At 40.0% G+C, this 21,916-nt stretch overlaps 1 protein-coding gene across 1 annotated transcript in view; it reads right to left on the bottom strand.

Annotated features, from left to right (window-relative positions):
- Positions 1-10,856: 10,856 nt before the first annotated feature.
- The window catches only part of rab26 (RAB26, member RAS oncogene family), a 119,137-nt gene continuing 108,077 nt past the window's right edge, over positions 10,857-21,916 (bottom strand). Inside the window, exons 6-9 of the mRNA XM_085415745.1 lie at positions 20,899-20,964; positions 18,880-18,936; positions 18,105-18,181; positions 10,857-14,237 (exon numbers count right to left, since the gene is read on the bottom strand). Of these exons, the coding sequence (XP_085271871.1) occupies positions 14,135-14,237; positions 18,105-18,181; positions 18,880-18,936; positions 20,899-20,964 (303 nt within the window). The 3' untranslated portion in view covers positions 10,857-14,134. The remainder of the gene's footprint in view (positions 14,238-18,104; positions 18,182-18,879; positions 18,937-20,898; positions 20,965-21,916) is intronic.

Raw genomic sequence — 21,916 nt, 5'->3', positions numbered from 1 at the left:
ACAGTGTTGGTGTGCTTGCAAAATCTCATTTTACACAAAAACAAAATCTTATGGCATAAAACAGGTACTGACAAAGTTTAATTTTGAGGATACAATCAGTAAAAAATTGCAATAATATCGTATTGTGGGGTGTCTGGTGATTTCTACCTCTAAAAGATACATTGTGGGTTATGAACAGACACAAGTGGAAATGGCTGATAACAACTGGACATTCTCATTTTACATCATATTGTGACTCCTCAGCCTCCCTGGGAAAGTCTATGCCAGGGTGCTGGAAAGGAGAGTTCGTCCGTTAGTCGAACCTCGGATACAGGAGGAACAATGCGGTTTTCGTCCTGGTCGTGGAACACTGGACCAGCTCTTTATCCTCTCCAGGATACTTGAGGGTGCATGGGAGTTTGCCCAACCAGTCTACATGTGTTTTGTGGACTTGGAGAAGGCATTCGACCGTGTCCCTCGGGGTGTCCTGTGGGAGGTGTTGCGGGAATATGGGGTGTCTGGCCCATTGCTACGGGCCATTCGATCCCTATACAACCGTTGCAAGAGCTTGGTTCGCATTGCCGGCAATAAGTCGGACTCGTTCCCGGTGGGTGATGGGCTCCGCCAGGGCTGCCCTTGATCTCCGGTTCTGTTCATAATTTTTATGGACAGAATTTCTAGGCGCAGCCAAGTGGCGGAGGGCTTTCGCTTTGGTGGCCTCAGAATCTCATCTCTGATTTTTACAGATGATGTGGTTCTGTTGGCTTCATCGGGTGAAGGCCTCCAGCTCGCACTGGAACGGTTCGCAGCCGAGTGTGAAGCAGCGGGAATGAGGACCAGCACCTCCAAATCTGAGGCCATGGTTCTCAGCCGGAAAAGGGTGGAGTGCCCACTCCGGGTCGTGGATGAGTTCCTGCCCCAAGTGGAGGAGTTCAAGTATCTCGGGGTCTTGTTCGCGAGTGATGGGAGAAGGGAGCCGGAGATCGACAGACGGATTGGGGCTGCAGCTGCAGTAATGCGGACGCTGCACCGGTCCGTCGTGGTGAAGAGGGAGCTGAGTGTAAAAGCGAAGCTCTCAATTTACCGGTCAATCTACGTCCCTACCCTCACCTATGGCCACGAGCTGTGGGTAGTGACCGAAAGAACGAGATCGCGGATACAAGCGGCAGAAATGAGCTTCCTCTGAAGGGTGGCTGGCCTCTCCCTTAGAGATAGGGTGAGAAGTTCGGCCATCCGGGAGGGGCTCAGAGTAGAGCAGCTGCTGCTCCACATCGAAAGGAGCCAGCTGAGGTGGTTCGGGCATCTGACAAGGATGCCCCCTGGGCGCCTCCTGGGTGAGGTGTTCCAGGCATGTCCTACCGGGAGGAGGCCCCGGGGCAGACCCAGGACACGCTGGAGAGATTATATCTCTCGGCTGGCCTGGGAACGCCTTGGTATTCCCCCGGATAAGCTGGAGGAGGTGGCTGGGGAGAGGGAGGTCTGGGCCTCTTTGCTTAGGCTGCTGCCCCCGCGACCCGGCCCCGGATAAAGCGGATGAAGATGGATGGATGGATTGTGAATATAGTTGAAAACCATATATTTCCACTTTTTTTCATTAGGTGTTATAAGGTGGATATTGAAATCTGAGATTTGCCAACATTAACCATCCAACAGTTTCTAACTTAAAATAATAATAATAATAATGATAATGGATACTTTATTGATCCCCATGGGGAAATTACTTGTTTTTCTCTGCATTTGACCCATTCACTCAGTGAAGCAGTGGGCAGCCCACTAAGCAGGCGCCCGGGGAGCAGTGTGTAGGGACGGTACCTTGCTCAGGGGTACCTCAGGGTAGCCGTTAAGTGGATTCGAACCGCCGACCTTCCGATCATGGGGCGACCACTTTACCTACTGAGCTATCCCTGCCCTTAAAAGTTTGGATAAATGGGATTTGGACCTTGTCTAAGTGTTCTGCAATAATTTTTTACTGGTGTTTTTATCTTATTCCAATAGCTAACTGCATTTGTATTATTATAATTTTGATTATTGCTTATTTTGCTTGCGCTTTGTTATTCGAAGGACTAGCAGACGGAAACTGGCTATCAGCTAAATCTGGTGCAATGCATCCTTTCTCTGAGGAGATGAGTATTTTTTGTTTGATTGTACAAATAAAGAAGCAAAAAATTCAAAAACAATGTTCCTGAAAAGTAAATTTAAACTAATCTAAACTCAGACTATTTCAGAATAATCTAAACCAAAGTGATTCTAGTACCAGAACTACAAAGTCCAGTATGCAGATGGGGTTGGTTAATGTGAAAATTACAACACTCAGGAGATCATGATTTGTTTCCCGCTTGCGAATTCTTTTGATTTCTGCCTTTTTGTGAACATTGTGACTGGGGTTCAAATAAACAAGCCAACTGAAAAAATGACATGTAAGGATGTCCAGTGTGCTACGGGCACCTAGGAAGTGTTGACAATATGTCGACACTCTGTACTCCGTACAGCACTGTTTGATTGCTCCACTCCAATCAGTAAATCCCATTCAAATTCAGTCCACTCCAGTTAAACTGATATATACCTGATCCAAGGTTAACAGGACTGTAACAGATGTTAAAAATAATTCACTCACGGTACAGTGATTACAGCCATAAGCTAATTAAAAATGCACCTTTAAATATCTAAAGATTTTTGTTACTTTTAAGGTTTAGATCAACCTAGTGACTTAAGGTTCACAAAAAAATGTCAGCAGAAGGAGGATAAAAATGGAGACGAATCCGGGTTTGAGTGCATTTAATCTTCATTATTAGTATTATTAAAATTTCTGTAACTCTGGTGAGTTCAGAGAGTTTATTCCAAGGAGACAGACCGAAGCATCAAAATCCAGACAATAAGAACAAAAACCCCTCCCCCACACACTGTCTCATCCTAAATGTATCTCAGACTTTGTCTGGTGGTTTAACAGATGCAGCGTTATTGCTCCAAACTATCACGGCCTCTCTGAGAAGGTATAATTCAGAAAAGCACACCGTAGTGTACTCAGTAGTCTTTCTTTCTTCCTCTCTTTTTTTCCAGCATTTCTACACATATATACACACGCCACATGGCTTTGTTTGGGGATCCTGGTCACTTTAGCACAGTAGAATGAACTGCTTGGCAACTAGTGGAGGATGAGAGCGCACACACTGAGGCACTGACCACTACAGAAGAGCCATCGGGGTTATGATGCCCTCAGCTAAGGCTAATGATACAGGGAGCAACCGGTGTAACAGATGGCCTTCACTAAGTCATATGAGGCGCTCTGTTAGCAAGTGGGTAGACTATGACTCTCTATTGTTTACTTATTCACACCATTGCACATATTTACACACATTCAGACAGCATGACCTCCTCTGGAAACATCCTTTGGCTTGTGATTGCTACTCTTTTTTTTTCCATGTATGGAAATAAAAATGGTGAATCAATTTAAGCTGGAAGAAATGGAAAAAATCTTTAGAAACGTAAAGCATTGTTAGAGTGGTAGACTATAAGAGACTTTGATGTGACACATGTGAGCATCCTAGAAGCCCATAACCTGAGAAATCAACAACTATTCATATTCTTATCTACTTTTAAGCTAAAAATGAATAAACAAAAACACTTCAGGTATTAGTTTCACGTTTGCACGGCCATTACTGGAGCTGTTTTTAAATTTAACACTTTACAGCAGAAATGAACATTTACAGCCTGTAACAGTTTGCCAGTACAACTTATTGCAGTTGTACATATATTATAGTTTAAAGTGACCATTTTAACATTTTTTCAAAGGTTTAAAGCAGGTATGCTGAACTCGTTTTATATTGTGGGCCTAATATAAGAAAAAGAAATGCATTTTTTAACAGTAAGTCTCTGTTTTTCTACAAGATAAAGTACGTGATGTAGTGAATGAAAGAAATATGTCAGCACAAATAAATAATGTACTACTATAGCTTATTTACACTATACTTACTTATACTACTTATAGTATATAACTTATATACCATCTCTCACCCCAGCCGGTCGCAGCAGATGGCCCCGCCCCTCTCTGAGCCTGGTTCTGCTGGAGGTTTCTTCCTGTTAAAAGGGAGTTTTTCCTTCCCGCTGTCGCCGAAGTGCTTGCTCATGTATGCATTATTGTAGGGCCTTCCTTATAATATAAAGCACCTTGAGGCAACTATTGTTCTGATATGGTGCTGTATAAATAAAATTGAACTGAACTGAATTACTTAGCACTTATATAGGACTAATTAGCAAATACCTATATCCATGTTATGTAACCACAGTTTTTTGCTTCCCCTTGCTTACCAAGCTTGTTAGCCTTAGATAAAAAGACTAATGCAGAACTCTATCACTAAAAAAGCTTCTGGCTGTAGCTGTAGATTTGCTCAAATTACTACAGAAGTGGCACTGGTCTTAAATTCCAGTCAAAACAAACAGAAAAAGGTGATTGCATCAGAAAATAATGCAGGTCACATTTTAGTTGTTGTTGTTCTAAAATGCTGGTCTTCATTACGATCATCAAATGACAGAAACAGAGTGACTTGGTGCAGGGTTGGTCAGAGTGACTGCCAGCTAAAAAACGTGCACATACAGGCTGTGAGATGTAATATACAAGATGATTGTGTCTACTGAGCAAATCTGTGGTACAAGTGCGACCCCTGCTGACCAAAACATGCATTGCAACGTGCTCCACCTTGTTAAAAGATATTTCCTTTTTTTTTTTTTTTTTAGAGTTTTGAAGGTTTTGACCAAGAAAACACCTTAACACTTTAATTCCTAATGTCCTTTGAGTTCTACTTGTTTATTACATGAAATGTTGTATACGTGAACTAATCAGTTTGTATCCAAAAGTTGATTCTGTCCATCTGGACGTAGCGTTTTGTGGGAGAAACGTTTCGTCACTCATCCAAGTGACTTCTTCAGTCTCAGCTGACTGCAGGTTTCCCCGATCTTATAAACAGTATGTTTGCATAATGACTGAAACCAGCCCACTGAAGGAACAATGGGCTGGGAGGTCAGTTCCTTAATCTTAATTATGAGAATGCATCAAGACGTAATCAGTTTGTAATTATTGAACACTTGTTCATGTTGTTGGGTGTCAAGATGTGTAGATGTTCTGTTTTATCCTTTTGTTAAATAGAGGTTCCATTTTAGATAATAACCACATTATTATGATTATGAGATAAGCCTGCCAGTCAGATTATCTTGTTAAGGTCATTTCAACTTGACATAGTATGAGGCAAAACTTTTTTAGGTCATATTGTCAGGGCAACACGCTTCAAGTGGCTCATCTTCAAGCACCTCCGCATCTAGTAAAGAAGAGCGAAGGGGGGAAAATATTTCTGTGTGTCCTTGTCATAGTGTTCCAGACTTGGATGCTTTAAAGAAATTGGAATAACTATTAGCCAGAGTGTGAGTCACAGCCTGTCTGACCAAACAGTGCCGATCACGTATGCATGGAAACCTATTTTCCACCTGCGACTAAGGACACTGTAACAGCAGGAGAGAACACTTGATTTAGGCAAAAGTAAACAGAACACAATGTATATTAATATTGTCTCCATCATCAGTGTCGACAGCAGCATCAGAGATTAACCAGAACGAAGTGCAAGGCATCTTTAACCCTTTACTGGGTGAGGAACTACATATGGTAAGCTATGTATTCACAGCTTGAAATACATGCCAGACATTCCTACAAAGTTATTCAAACAAAAAGAAGTATTCAAAGCCTTTGCCCTTACACTCAAATTGAGCTCATGTGCATCTTGTTTTCATTGATCATCTGTCAGATGTTTCTACAAGGTGAAGTCCACCTGTGGTAAATTCAGTTGATTGGATATGATTTGGAAAGGCCAACACATGGCGGGGCGATTGTGGCTCAAGAGTTGGAAGTTGGCTTTGTAATCGGAAGATTGGCGGTTCGAGCCCCAGCTCCGACAGTCTCGGTCGTTGAGTCCTTGGGCAAGACACTCCACCCGTTGCCTACTGGTGGTGGTCAGAGGGCCCGGTGGCGCCAGTGTCCGGCAGCCTCGCCTCTGTCAGTGCGCCCCAGGGTGGCTGTGGCTACAATATAGCTTGTGTGTGTGAATGGGTGGATGACTGGATGTGTAAAGTGCTTTGGGGTCCTTAGGGACTAGTGAAGCACTTTACAAATACAGGTCTCAAGCTCTCATAGTTGGCACAACCCAAGTCATGAAGATCAAGGAAATGTCTGTAGCCATCCAAAGCAGGATTGTTTCGAGGCACAGGTCTGGAGAAGGGTACAGAAAAATTTCTGCAGCATTGAAGGTCCCAGTGGGCACAGTGGCCTCCATCAACCGAGGTTTTTGTGATCTTGTAATGATGGATCCAAGTCTCCCTTTTTTCCCCCTTTCCTGTAAAATATTCAGACAGTAGGCAAGGGTTAAGACTTAAACCTGACTGAACATCACTGAAGAGATGGCAGTTTGATAGCTTAAGAGGTTCTGCAAAGAAGATGGGAGAAACTGCTGAAAAATGGGTGTGCTAAGCTTGTGACATTATACTCAAAATTATACTCAAAATGACTTGACTGTACTTGCTGCCAAAGGTTTTTCAAGAAAGTATTGAGCAAAGGGTGTAAATACTTAGGCAAATGTTCTATTTTTGTTTTTTATTTTTCATCAATTTGCAAGAATTTCAAGAAAACCTTTTTATATTTTCATTATGGGGTGGTGTTTGTAGAATTTTGAGTAAAAAAAGAAAAGATTTTGTCTCGCACCATTGACATAAATAAAGTAGGCCCCAGGACAGAACCCTGTGGCACTCCATTAGTGAGATTTAAAAAACTGGAAGAGAGACCACTGAGCTGCATGCACTGCTGACAGTCCGAAAGTTAATTATAGAACCAGTCAACTGCTTGGTCTGAAAGGCCTATTTCCATGAATCTCTGACATAAAATACCATGGTCAACAGTGCCAAAGGCTTTTGATAGGTCAATAACAAGAGCTGCACAGCAGTTCTTTGCGTCCCGGGCTTCATAGACGTAATTGAGAACTTTTAGGGAAGCAGTTACAGCACTGTGCAATATCCTAAAACCAGACTGGAAAGGAGATAAAATAATATTTTCATCCAGATTTCTTCAATGGTGTTCTTTCTTACGTAAAATCTTTATTTTTTTGGTTTATGTAGTTGGAAAAAATAATGCAAATAAAATGCAGCCAAATAGCCTGTCCAGTCACTCTCGTGCTTCCTCTGCTCTTCTTTCCTCCATTTCCCTCCGAATCCCTCTTCTCTAATCAAGTCACGTACTTCATCTCCCCTGTCCCCTTTTCTCTTACTTTTGATTTTTTCAGCTGGTCCTCATCCTCCTGCTTTTCCTCATCGTGCTTTTGGTTTCCCACTGCGGAACTGATCCCTGGGAACCTCATTGATGGAGCCAATCAGGACTGGAGTCCTGGTAAAAGCCCTCTGTCCTAACATCCAGGGCTATGTAGCAGCAATGAGCTGCCTGACCCTGGATACTTGCAATCCTAAAGGCACAGGTGTCATTGTGTGGAGATTAAAGAGCAGTAGACCCAAAACGCAGACAATAGAGATGGATGTAGATGTCTTTATTTGAAGTTGCAAATAAACAGTGGGGACAACTAGAAAAGAACAAACAAAACCTAAAATGGGAGAACTAATCTGTAACTAGGAAACCTGTGACACAGAGGGAATGACACCATACATGCCAACCCTCCAAAATTTTCTGTCATTTTTTTGAATCCCGAATTTTAGTGCCCCTGCCGAAAATCTCCCGGAGCTACCATTCTCCCAAACTTTTCCCGCTTTTCCACCGGGACAACAAAACTGAAAAACCATATCGCAGAATTCATAGCGCAACCGAGCCAATTCCAGTTTTCCAACTATGGCGGCAGCTACTTGGTTTATTACTTATTACTTTCTGGGTCGCAAAATAAACTTTTAACATATTTTCAGGCGAGAATGTAGCTGTGTACACTTCAAAAAGCTGAGCTGACGAGAACAGCAAACTCCCAGGACATCGTTTTCAAGCCCCCGCGGTCTTTCACTACTCAGGTTAAACATGATATATAAAGCCATACACATGTTTAAGTTATCAAAGTGACTTCTTTGATAACTTAAACATGTGTTTGGCTTTTTTCAGTGCTTTATTTGTTCGTGAGTAAATCGGTTTGGCTGAGATTACAGTTATTAGATTAGATTAAATTTTACTTTATTAATCCCTCGGGTGGGTTCCTCCAGGGTTTTCACACAGCTGAAAAAACGTCAAACAGAAAACTGATTAAACAGAAGAGTGAGACGGTCCAGAATTTACACCAGCTTCTGGTTATATTTTAGATAGCAAGGAGCCGACGGCAGTTTCATTCCACCGAGAGGGCTCGTGACGTAATTCTGAAGGCTAGACCGTCCAATTTCACAGTCGCTCACTTCCGGCCTACCCAGCTTTCGGAGGACCCGGCCCACTTAGACAGCGAAGGCCTTCACTCATGTACAGAGCAGTTTGTGCCGGTGGATGCAGCCTCTGAATTTGGACACCCCCACTGTTTCTGGCCAGCCAATAATAACAGTGACATTTAACTTATTTTATCTGATAAATAAACATTGTAAAATTCAAGTTTTTTTGTATATATATATATATATATATGTATATGTATACCACTCCCCCCCAACAGCCCCTTTGACTCCCTAATTCTGAGGTCTCAAGGTTGGCAAGTATGAATGACACATGGAGAAATGCCAAAGTAATGCAGACTACCTAAGGGAAGCACACCATATAAATACACACGCGAGGAAATGGCTGACACTAATCAAACACGACGAGGCAGAGAGGAAGCAAAACAGAACACACTGACCTGAGACACGGACCTTCAAAGTAAAACAGGAAATTTATGGTTTAAAACGTAAGGCTTTTTTTAGCCTTATTTTTTAATTGTTTTTATCGACAACTCGGTTTCCCTGGGTCTTTTCCCCTGTGTTATGGACCTTAAAGGCCTTGCAAATATTGTTGGACATAAACCGGTCCGTTGTGCAAAAAAGGCTGGGGACCGCTGTTCTAGTTGACCTTTGCACCACATTTAATATTCAACTGTGTGAATTCTAAAAAAGCTAATCTAAAAAAGAATGGGACTGTGCTTACATGCTTACTTTAAGTGAAATGAACATGAACGTACATGAACATTTAAATCTCACTATCGCGAAAATAACTTAAAAATGTTGGTATCATTTGCCAAAGTTTCTACCGCTGCTTTGTCGGGATTGCTGGGGCTCTGTTTTCCCGTTTTCTTTCATTTCTTGGAATAGGTGGGCATGGCACACCTGCGGATCATTTAGTGTCATCAGTCAGGGTACTTAAGGAATGAGTAATTCATCGTTGAATTATTGTCTCAGCCGTAGTGATTACAGTAATTAAATAGATTCAACATCTTTATTTAACAGAATTGCAGACTGCACAGATGGTACCTTCCCAAAGGAAAGAATAATATAAGTTACACTAGACTTAATATTTACTGAATACAGTAATGGATTTCTATACATTTTACATCAGATAAAAACTTTGGTTGTCGGATTCAGATAATTATTTGTTAAAAGCGAGACATTTTAAATAAGAATAAGAAAGAAAAGTATTTCTTTGTGCCCCCTTTCCCTGTTAATGCCCTACCTGGCCCCCTGACAAAACTTTGCTAGACTTTGCTGCACAGTTACCAGCTGTCAGCTGCTTAGAAAAGGATCCTGGTGTTATTTGTCTCTCAGAAACAGTTCATAACTTCCCTTCAACTCATTCATGTCACCTCAAAGGTAAACCTGTTTCTCCATCACCTGTTCAGCTCTGATGATCCAGTAAGGCCATCTCCTGGTTTCATCTTCATGTTTCCCTCTCACCACATATCCAAACCGACATCATGACCAGCAGCTTTTACAGCTGTGGCTCCAGCAAACATCAGCTGATACTAGAAATTCATATTAAATAAATTCTAACAACAGCTGATCAAGCTTAAACGTGCTGCTGTTGTTTAGTGCGACATCCGCTGGTTTCCTCTTTCTGGTGCAGAGAGAAAAGCCGATCAGCTGATCATTGATCAATTTCATGATTGAACTAGCAACTTTCTAGCTGAAGAGGAACAGGACAAATCGCGTTTTCATCTCAACTTTAAAGTTCGACCTCGGCTGTAATTGGTCCAGCCCAGAGTTACTCATGACCAACTGGCCAATCCACCACCATTCATTTATACCGTTAAAAAAAGAAAAGAAATAAAACCCCATCGGCCCATAAAAACAAAAAATCACGAGCGACCCAGCGAGCAAATGCCCGATGGCCAGTCCAGCCCTGCCTGGAGTTGGACACCCCTACCTTAAATGTATTCACAACCTTGTTTGTGAAATATTTAATCACTTCTGTTGTGTAACCTCAATATAAAAAAGATAACTCTTTAAATGAGGACCTTCACTGACCTTCATTCTAGCCTGAAAAATTTGCAGGCAAATTATGAGATGGGAGATGGGAAATGTAACAGTGAGGTCAGAGGTCAAATATGACATGATATTTGGATGTAAACTGTAATCCTTATTTTTTGTCATTTTTTTTTAACCAATAAATCAATAAGTTTACCTTAAAGACTTTGGTGGATGTAAGCCAATTTTTAATGGATGGTTAACACCCTCACTACACCCCTACAACGTTTTACCAGAATTAATTCAAAACAAAACCCGCACAAATACACAAAATGCTACCAAAAACACAACCTCCTTGGTGTAGGTAAAAAGAGTTGGTTACAGCAAATGTAATCACAGGTTAGTACCAGATGATGGAGCTAAAGATCCACAAAAATGCATTCATTTTTATGATAGATTCTTTATTAGTCAACACAAAAGATCGATACAATACAAATAACCTCAGTTAAGATACAGTATACAGATTACAAGTTAACAATAAATTTATGAGAACTGATTCATTCTAAAAATGTGTACTTCACTGTAAAATCCTTACTTATGCTTTATAGTACTAGTTGATAGAGTTTACAACGTTGGCAGAAATCTGTATGAAACCATCTTTGATAAAACACCTGGAAAAATAATGGCTTTCTACCAATAACTGCAGAGAAAATAGAAAAAAAACGTAAGCAAGCTGTCCTCGAAGATTTAAACGCTCCCCTGCGGTTCACTGTTCTAGATTATACGACTCTGCTTAAGTTCATTTTGCTTTGAAAATTTTGCGCAGTGTGGTAAAATGAAACCAGGGGCTGGATGTATAAACAGAATGTGTGCATTAAAAAACACGTATACGGTTTTCGCCACACATAAAGTGGTATGGTTTGTATTAGAGCGGAGCCCCACGTGATAGTGTGGGAAAAAGGTCAGGGAAACTTAACACATAACACAACAGTTCGCTACTCATAGACTTCAGTGACAATAATTTGATGTGCACTAAATTTTACCAAGCCTTTTTTTATTACTTATGGTAATTGTCGGAGCTATAAAAAGATGTGGCTCTGCATATAAATGTGTTTTTCTTGCAAGAACTGATGCCCTTGTAGTACAGCATTTCTGCCATGGTGTTTTTCTTTGAATTTATATAGTTAGTAGCCTCCACTGCTTCTTTCCTTACTAGTTTTTCTCCTGATCATGAACCTGAGATCAACAATTACACATTTCCCTTTCTCCCGCTCTCCAATAACCTTCCCAGTTATATACTGAGTGAAGCTGTGGTTCTTGTTTGCTCATGTTGTAATGATACCATAACAAGGGAGTGTGTACTTCCACTAATTGGTAAGAATAGGAATGGCAAAAATTGAGCTTTAATAAACCAAAAAAAGAGAAAGAAAAACAACAACACAGTTTTATATATTTGACAAAAAAAAGAATGCGCACATTTTCCCTAACCTTCCTTTGTGCATACAAACAGCTTTAGTCATGAGTATTCAGTTTTATATATCTGGCCCCATGATGTTGTGTTTTTGTGGAAAAAAATACGCGCAATGAAAACCTTTTCTCTCAACAGCGATATGTATCTTCTAATCAGAAAGGCTCACTAAAGAAAATCTCTGTTTAAAACTTTCAACCACACATTAAGTTTTTCATAAATAAATAGAATGAAACATCAAAATCTATATATTGTTTTTAAGTTGGGTCAATCGCTGTGATCATTTCCTTTGCCTGATGAAGACCTGGACATATGATACAAAGATACATAAAACTCCATGAGAGGAGTCTGAGTTACACGGGACCAATTCCAGATCTCTACATTTTAATTCATAGATGTTCTTACAGTAGCTTTACAAAACACTCCTCATTTCTTTATATTTTGTTTCCACGTCTTTAAGTGTTCTTGAGCAACCGGGTTTCAAAATGTATTTCCAATTTTTTTCTGGACATTGGCTGCTTGTTCACTCATTTTCAGTCCCATCCTTGTAATTGGCAATTTTCTGACAAATTCTGTTTTTTGGTTTGTTAAGCCACCCAACACTGACCTATGAATCAGAGATAAAGAAACAAAAAGGCACCAAAACTCAAGGGATCAATTAGTGTTTTGTCTACACATAACAGACATTGCTTAGCAAATAACTCATTTTAAATTGTATCTTCAGGCACTTACTTACACTCACTAGTAGAAACAGGGTGGCTGTAAAGAAGTCGATTTAAAGGACTGGCAATGGGTTTTAAGGAGACATAATCCAAAATTGAAACTTCATTATCAATACTTAATGGAGGTCAGGATAGATGTACAATTGCATTGCTTGATGCTGTCCTTGTTAAAACTGGTGGAATTATGAGTTAAGAATAAAGAAAAGTACTACAATCATGTACTACTTCATCTGGAAAGTGTCTGATTGGCAACAGCTTCGTTTTTGAGCAGTAAAGGCATACTGGGACAGAACAACACACAGTTGAATGCTATCAGTCATGGACAGGCCTCCCTAGATCCCGGATCTCAACATCACTGAAGCAATATGGGATCATCAATGTGGGAACAAAAGGCAGCCAACATTTGTCCTTCAAAAAAAACCTGAAGAACTATTAGAGAAGATTATTTAAAGAAATTACAAGAAAGAGAGTCATATCAAATATGCTGCTGGGAATTTCAAAAACTGTTTTTGCCTTATGTGTTGATATTTCCATGTATCTTTGCACACATTTCAATAAATCACTGCAGCTGTTTCACATTTTCCTAACAAAATGTAAAGAATTGAGTGGTGCATCACGGCTTTTGCACAAAACTATATGTGTAAGGTCCCGTTCAAGGTTTGGGGAAGAAATATGCGATGGCAAATACGCTTTTCACACCCAATATTCAACTGTTTTTGTAATGTTTTCTTTTTGCTATGCAGGTTAACAGCAACACTTCACACAAATGCAGTTGTTTTTTGTTGCAAAAAGCATTTGTCCTTTTCTTTAATTTCCTGAAAACAGAGCAACATCTAGAAAATGATTTTTCTGGAACAACTCCATCATTTCTCAGGAAGATATATTTCCCATTGTAGGTCTGCTGTCCTTTGCTGATTGTGTTGTTGTATACATTGATCACTGCTGGAGATTTATTCATGTTAGAAATATATCACACAGTTCTAACATCAAACTTAAATTGTGTACAAAAGGTCGCTAGCTCGAATGGGTCACAGACACATCAGTGTTATTAAAACCATTATTATATGGTATCCTGTACATAAACAGCATGTACTGTAGTGCAGAATGACAGCTTACATTATGTGCAATGGTGGTTTGTACAAATTGGTTTCTGTTATTCTAGTCAGACTGATGTAATATTCAGCCTTGTTACGTCTGTAGAGTTTCTTTTAATAAGACAGGCATCTATAAACAACAAAGCTTCCAGAGCACAAAATTAAAATTACATTTAAAATATTTACATCACTCATGGAAACTGGCACAGAATGGATTAAACGGGATTACAAACATAGCGTCTGCGCGCAGACATGCATGTGTATGTGCAAGCTTGGAGACAGGAATTATATTACATTCACAGTCGCAGAGGGAAGGTGGGTCGGGAGAGAGAGCGTATTGGCCGCAGAGAAATATAAACATTGAGAATTTCAGGCCATTTCCAGGTACACCAACTCAGACTTATTACATAGTGTAAGAGAGTGCACCTGCTGTCTTTCTCTCTCTCTTGCACAAATACACACACACACACACGCACACACACACACAAGTAGGATGTGGTCTATGAGCGGCAGCAGCCAGCGGTCCTCATTTCTTTGTCGACGTACTCCTGCAGCTGAAACTTTGGCTCATCGGGTTCCTTCATGGTCCTGTGCTTCAGTTCCCTGACACAGAGAGACATAAAGACTCATATAGAACTAAACAGGCACTGAAAGTGGTTAAAGTGCAGTAAACCTAATTTTCATATATATATAAATTCATTTTGTTCTCTTTTCTTTTCTTCTTCACCCCTGAATAATGCTCTACCCTGACTCCCACAGAGCCCATGTTCCTGCTTTGGAGCACTGCACTCATGTTTTAGGGATTACACAGAGGTGGTTTCACTCTGTTCAAGTATCTGGCCAACAACACCTCATCCAGAAAAAATATCTGGTGAACCTCTTCACGACTAGTTCTAGCAACAGGAGCCTCCTGTGATTGCAAGGGCTTGTTAGTAGTTGTTGCTGGTACTACTGTTGGCTGTGCTGGTTAATTTGAAGACATTAGGCTGCATCTATTTCTAGTTTCTTTGCTATTCTCTCTCAGCTTTTCAGCTCCATCATTTCACTTTTATTTGTCCATCTTTATCAACCGCTTCTTCCTCACTAAGCTCTGCTCCACAAGGTGCAGAGTTTCTGCCACACACACAAAATAAAGTATCCATAACTCGAAATTTCGAGTTAATAAGTCGAAATTTTGAGTTAGCTCTGCCAATCAGTAATCTATGTGAATGATGTCATTTTCTTATTACCCGGAAGGATACGGCGCAGAGGAATGGACACTCAAAACCGGATCGCAACAAATTGGGGCTTTCGAGAGTACGTTTGCTGATAGTAACGCCATGTGATTCAGCTAATAACACAGGGATTTCATCATTTGTGAAGCCACGCTGAACATTTGTGCATTCATGACTGGCTGTAATACTGGTAGCTTAGCTGTAGCATTTGTAGCTGAGGGCTCCAGTTTCTGGGTAACAAGGAAGTGACATCATTCATGTAGATGACTGATTGGCAGAGCTAACTCAAAATTCGAGTTACTTTTCTCAAAATTTTGAGTTAATAAGTCGAAATTTCGAGTTAGGGATACTTTTTTTGTGTGGCGGAAACGGGCTTCCATAGTTAAGTGAGGCAAATTGCATTAAAAGTTTTGATTGGACAATCCAGCGCCAGTAAAAAAACATGAACCAATGGGCTGCTGTCTGTGCGGGTAGGCCCAGTGCGCAGCGGCACTTCAAGCGGGCCTGTATAATCGGCAAAGCATAAAATAAGAATTATATTGACCCATCGACCTACAAGCACATTGACCCACTGGGAAATGCCCAGATTAGCAGTCCAGCTCCCTGAGGCAACTGTTATTGTGATTTGACCCTATATAAATACAACTGTTTTCTTATTAAATGCCATGCCATAAACACTGAATTACAGATGACCACCAAGTGTCATTTCTCTACCATTTTTTGACTTTCCAAAGAAACAAAACCAACAAAAAAATATAGATCAGATTAGTGACTTGAGGAGCCCCTCTAGGTAATACTAATAAAAAGAGCTGAAGGAGCCTTTGCCATAAATAACAAAAACAAAAAATGTTATATGAAAACCTATAGATCACTTCTGTCAGTGGGTCATTTGTCGATGTCACTCCTGCACTCTGTCTCAATGCCAAACATGTACTGTTTGGTTACCTGGTTTCATTGCCTTTTGAATTTGTGTTTTGTGCAAGTAAAGGCTCACTGGAGTGGAACAAATAAAAACATAGGGCAGAGATGAGAGATGAGGTGAGTCAGCGATGACGGAGGGGTTCGGAGAGAGACGAGAGAAGCAGAGGGATGAAAAAACCGAGAAGGTGTTCACATGAGCTGGAAGACAACAACGAGAAAATATTTAATTTCATATTCTGTTTGCAGTGTGATTGTGTGCCAGACTGTGCTACTCTATTCTTGGCATCAGCCCTCTCTGCCAGTCTGTTACCATAACAAGACTATAAGTGTGAAACAGCTCCCACACACTGTCCGACACCACACATTTGTCAGAAACACAATCAAAATACTATTGCCAACGTTTTTATTTCTATTAAAGTTCATGTTAAGAGAAAAGACACTCATGTTATATCTGATCTTATAGATGAATATGTCATTTGTATCTGTGTCTAAACGCTTTATCTTAGATATTTCTTTTTTTAGCTTTCTAGTTCCAAATATAGCATGAAAATGTGTTCATAAAACAAATGAGCAACATTTGTCCGGCAGTGCTTCTCGTGGATACATCTGTCCAGATGTACACTGCATGACAGCAATTCTTTTTGAATCTTCCATTGATATTATCCCAAATAGTACTAATTATACAAATTCACTCACCATACATTCCCTGCCTGTTTCATTAGTTACATCATACTGGGCTGGACCCCCCTTTAACTTAAGAACTGCGTTCTTTTTGGGATGCAGTGCATCCAGAAAGCATTATCAGCCTTACACCCTCTGCATCCCTATTCTCTTTGCAGTGGCAGTGCAAGAGCGTTCAGCTGTTTGCAGGCTTTTGAGGAGGCGCACCAGTCTTTGTCTAAGTGGAACCAACTATGTTAGCTAACATATTATATAATTTAAAATAAAACCTAATCTTTGTAAAATGTGTTAGTCTCCATATTTACGTTGCAGATTTGGAGCCAGGCTGTAACAACAGTGTTTCACTTGTTCCATATTTTCTAACATTAATGCCCTATATGAAACTTCCAAACTTCTTCCATTTACGAAAAATAGAGGCCATTGTGCTCATTGGGACCTTTAGCGTTGCAGAAATGTTTTGATACCATTCCCAAAATCGACGCCTCGATGCAATCCTGTCTCAGGTTTGTACAGAGAATTCCTCGGACTTGATGACTTCAAAGCTGGAACCCAACAAAATACTGATCAAGTAAAGCCCTGTGGATTGTTAAATGGACTGATTCTTATATAGCACTTTTCTACTCCAACCACTAACCTTCTGACCAGTAGATGACCTGCTCTACCTCCTGAGCTACAGCCACCCCAGGGACAGTATATGTGCTTACACTCTGGGGATGACGATAGATTATGCTGACCTGTAATTTGGAAACCTCTGAATTACAGCTGCTAATCATAAATTAGTTAGCTAACTAGTCCCACGATCCAACTTTAAGCAATTCATTTTGATACTTTACAGGTGCAAATTTATCTTACCCTAATTTGTAGGGACGGCCTTTAACACTAAAGACTGTAACACTGTATCTGATTGGCCAAAAAACATGATCGTGTTTAATTTCAATCAGTCAGTTTGAAAAACTGATCATGATTGCTCAATAAGAGTAGAAGGAGTGCCCTTTTATTTCAGTCGTTTTACCAATTTAGTTATACTGTGATCAATCTTAGCAGTAGCTTGTATTGCATTTACTTTACGTTTAGTATTTCAGTAAATGCAAATAAAATTTTGAATCAATTTTGCTGATACTGCTCACGTCTTTTCAACCATAGTCTCAATTGCCCAATTTCTAACGTATGACTTAAATCATGTTCCTTTCTTTACATGAAAAAGCTGTTTGCTTTTAAGAATAAATGGCACTTGGCAGACTGTAGTATTTTCTTGTATGGTCAAACACTGACATGTGATGTTAAAAAGGTGTCTCCTTTTCATAAATAAATCATTTTTGTCCATCTTTAGAATCAGGTGGGAAGTGATACAACAAAAGGCCTTACTCGCTTGCATTAAAAAAATCCTGGGTCTAAAAGGTCTAAGTGCTTTGGGTAGAATTGGAGCTAAACTTGGTGCTATTAAGAGCAGTCTGGAAAAAGTCAAACTCAGTAACATCAGTTACACAGCAAATGCTTTCTAAATCAGCCAAAATTTGGGTAAAACTTATAATGGAAAACCACTTAGTGTAGTCAAATGAGCAAACGTTACTCCTTAAGTTGCATATGCTTGCTTTATGATCACATCTAATCTCCCTCTGGGGTCTAATATTTGTGCTGTTGTGCTGAGACTCACCTGGCCACAGCAGTGAACGCCAGCTCGACATTCAGTCCAGATTTTGCACTTGTCTCCATAAACGGCACTCCAAATTCCTGCATACAGAAAAATATCTTTTCAGGTGTGTGTGTGTGTGTGTGTGTGTGTGGCCATGCCACTTGTCTGTCTTTTACTGTGAGGACATAACGACCTAAATTGCAGAAAAATTAGACTTATGATTAATTTAAGATTGGAAGTATATTCGTGCCGAGGGGTTTATGACACCTGGGGAGGGATGAGAGGGTTGATGATCAATACTAATATTTCAAAAATACTTGTGATGGCTACTGAGGTTCCTGGCTTTCAAAACTAATTTTCTTGTCATTTTGTTGTAATTTGGAAAAAGAGCGAGAACGCAGAATGTGGTCGATGAGAGATGCTCCCAGGTGAAGCAATCTCATTCCGTGTACGTGTGAATATCTCAATATTCCTGCTGAGTTTGTTACCTTGACAGCTGCTGTGCGTCTGCCACACTACTCCATACCACTTCATATTTAGCCTTCTCTAACATGCCTCTCAGAGCTTATCTGAGCGAAACGGCCTGGAAAATTATGTTAGCAATCCCCCGTCATTTATTCCAAACAATAACAACATTATGTGCCTGTATGAATACATAAGGAGGGGGAGAGAATTTCAGGGTCAACTTTGCTGCATGAGCGGATTAAGTATAGTAAGTATTTTTTTATTCTTGTTACATGTGTCAAACGTTATGTGTGCTGTGTATAGGCACAAGTTTGTGTTATAGAAAGCTCACCTTTGCCAGTTTCTCCCCCTCTTCTCGCTTCACCACCCTGTCATGTGTCACGTCAGCCTAGAACATATGGGACAGACAGCACAGAATCAGAAACAATCACTTATATTCTTCTTACAGTGTCTTTAGTGTAGTTGGTCCTAATGACAAAATATGTTTTTTAATAAGCATAAAAAAATAAAGAGACTGTGACCCTCCTCGTTTTAGATGCTTGAGCTAGCAACTCTATAACAAGCACAATTTTTTTAGGACTGTTGCTATTTCATTTGCTCTGCTAATCTAGTTACCATATTAGCAAGTCGGTATGAGAACACAATGACCTAACTGGAAGAAAAATTAGGTTTATTATTTGTGTGAATACACGTCTTTGAACATAAAGCTTTTATTTACATTATATTCTTTTATTTTTTAGCAACTTCATGGCTATTTAATATATAATATTCGACTTTCAGTATTGGCTAGTAGCTAGCTTTCTGCTAGCTTAATTATTCTAGGGTTTACAGAAAATGCTATTACTGTAAATACAGCTGATAAAAGTGGAATTTACAGTCTAAAAACTAAGTCTACAGCAAGTATGTTACTGAGCAATTAGATACTGAACAGAAAAAGATACTTGGCATTAATTTAGGATTGTGACTAATGTAAGCCTTAGTCACGCTACAGTAAAAACAGGACAATAAGCTTGCAATTTAGCAAAAAATTGGTAGTTGTTTGGGTGTTTTTGCTTTTGGAGGCTCACTGCAAGTCCTTGCAGCTAATAACTGGTTGCCCAGATGTTGATGATGCAACCATCAACCTCAGAGTGATCACTTTTAAATACGAGGCAGGAGTGGGAGGCAACCTGTCTAACTCAGATTGACTGAAATCCCTCTAAAACAGATTAGCCAAGGTTTGCAAATAACTGCCATATCATTTATACGTTGCAATCTGAGTCAGTCTGCGCTGATAAGCACAACCCATCTGTAATGCATGTCTTTGCAATAAGGTTGATTAAACAGGTTGTGTTCTGGTTATATCACTTTATAATCACAAGGTTGCTGTGCGCATATTGCAGTTAAATTGCTACCCTGCAGCAACTACATTACTATTTGTGGAAGAATTTATGAATTCTTGTTTTAAATCTATGAGGTTCTGTCTAGACTCTAAATGTAAGTAGTTAATGTGAATTTCTGTTTAATGGGATTTTTTGTGCATTTAGTTGGTAAGAGATTTGCAATTCTTGTCAGTTTATCAAAGTTAATGGTTTAAACAGATTGAGGGTAACTGCCAACATGACCCCATTCAATGATAAACTTATTGCAGACTGACTCCATCCTATTGCCATTTTATTGCTGCTTTGACACACCAAAGTCAGTTTGAAGCCTGCAACAGATTGTGCATTGTTTCTTCAGAGCAACCATTTCAAACCAGTGAGGTCACAAGTTAACTGCACGTAGTTAGAATTATTTTGGTCATGTTACAGGATGCAACTACTGTTTTCTCTTGTGTGACTGCAGAAGAAAGAATATGAATATATTAACTAACTCTTCTTGAAGCTTCCACTGTTGCCACTAACTCCTGAGCAAAACATTTGTCTGGCTGGTTATGTTAAATGTCTAGCTTTGCTAGTTGTTAAGTGTTCCACTGTGTACAGCAGCTCCATAAAACCATAAATTTGAAGGCTAAAATCAAACAATGCTAAAAAGCTCATTAAAGCTGTAAACCTTTCCATTCATCAATATGAGCAACCACTTAATGTCACGCTCAAAGCGACTTGATTAGTTGCTAGTATTAATGTGAACTATTGATTAGTTAAGCTTTAATAATGTGCATTGTTTTGCTTTGTTCTGATATAATGATGTAACTACTGAAAACTTTTTGACATTGGAAAATCATTTGTATAAAAAAAAAATTTCCCCTGCTTTTGTGCATATCCATTACACTCTGGCTCAAGGCCCTACTATACCGCCTGTGATCCCTTCTTCCCACCCTCTATGAGTCCATCTGTCCATCTATCTCCCAGTGTTGGCAACAAGGTCTCACCTTGTTGCCCAGCAGCATGACGACCACATCCTGCTGGGCGTATTCATGAATCTCTGTCAGCCATGCCTGGAGATGGAAATAGAGCAAAGAGTGGTGAAGAAATTCAGAACAGGAGAGGATGAGCAGGAAAAACGGGTCGTTCAGAGGAGATAGGACTGATCGAGGGGTGGGATAGGAGATAAAGACTACTGACAAAGGAGACGAATGAATCCACTGAGAAGGAGAAAAAGGGAAAGAAAAGATTAATTTGTTGGTTGCTGCTCTTACTTCATCTTGTTCTCCCCTTCTCCCTCCTCCAGATCGTCCCCTCTTTGCCCCTTTTCTCTTTTCTTTTATGTCTATCCATCCATCTCCTTCCAATTACAGGTCAGTGGTCACTTCCCTTTTTGCTGGCTTGGTTAAAAAGCCCTTAATGTTTCTCACTCCTGCACACTAGCGTCTAATTTCCTACATCTTCCTACATACTTAACTGTTGCCATTTGTATACCAAAGAAAAAGCATGTTTCTATCCCACATTATTTCAGGTTTTTTGTGCAAATGGAAAATGTAAGTGAGCAAGTAGAACTGACTGAAATAAGATGACTGCAGCTAGAAGACAGAGAGAGATGTGATTAGTATAGGCAAATCCTTCTTTATTGTGAGCCACCAAGGAGAAGAACTTTAAATTTCAGTAAGCTGAGCGTATCAAGGCATTCCCAAACCAGCCGAGAGACATAATCTAACACATCCTTGTTTCACATGATCCAAAACACCCTGAAAAAAAAGGGCACCTAGCCCCTATCCAAATCAAACAGCAGAACCATCCCAACTACTAGCTCTTTTCCAGGTTGAGGAACAACAGCTGAGCCCAGACTCACTTTGAAAGAATCTTCTTTCCGTTTCTGGATCTGCAGCCTTATTTTTTTCTGCATGCAGTTTCTGCCCATAGCTTAGGATAAGAATGTAGATCCACCAGGACATCACAAAGGACAAAAAGACAAAAACTAGATCGTTTGATTAGTGAAGGTGATTCATCAAA

The sequence above is a fragment of the Rhamphochromis longiceps genome, linkage group LG8, assembly GCF_057381845.1.
Source record: "Rhamphochromis longiceps isolate RC_006_pf linkage group LG8, R_longiceps_female_GT1.1, whole genome shotgun sequence".
Classification (NCBI taxonomy): Eukaryota; Metazoa; Chordata; class Actinopteri; order Cichliformes; family Cichlidae; genus Rhamphochromis; species Rhamphochromis longiceps.
The sequence above is the reverse complement of the archived record's forward strand: the minus strand, read 5'-3'. Positions and strand labels throughout refer to the sequence as shown.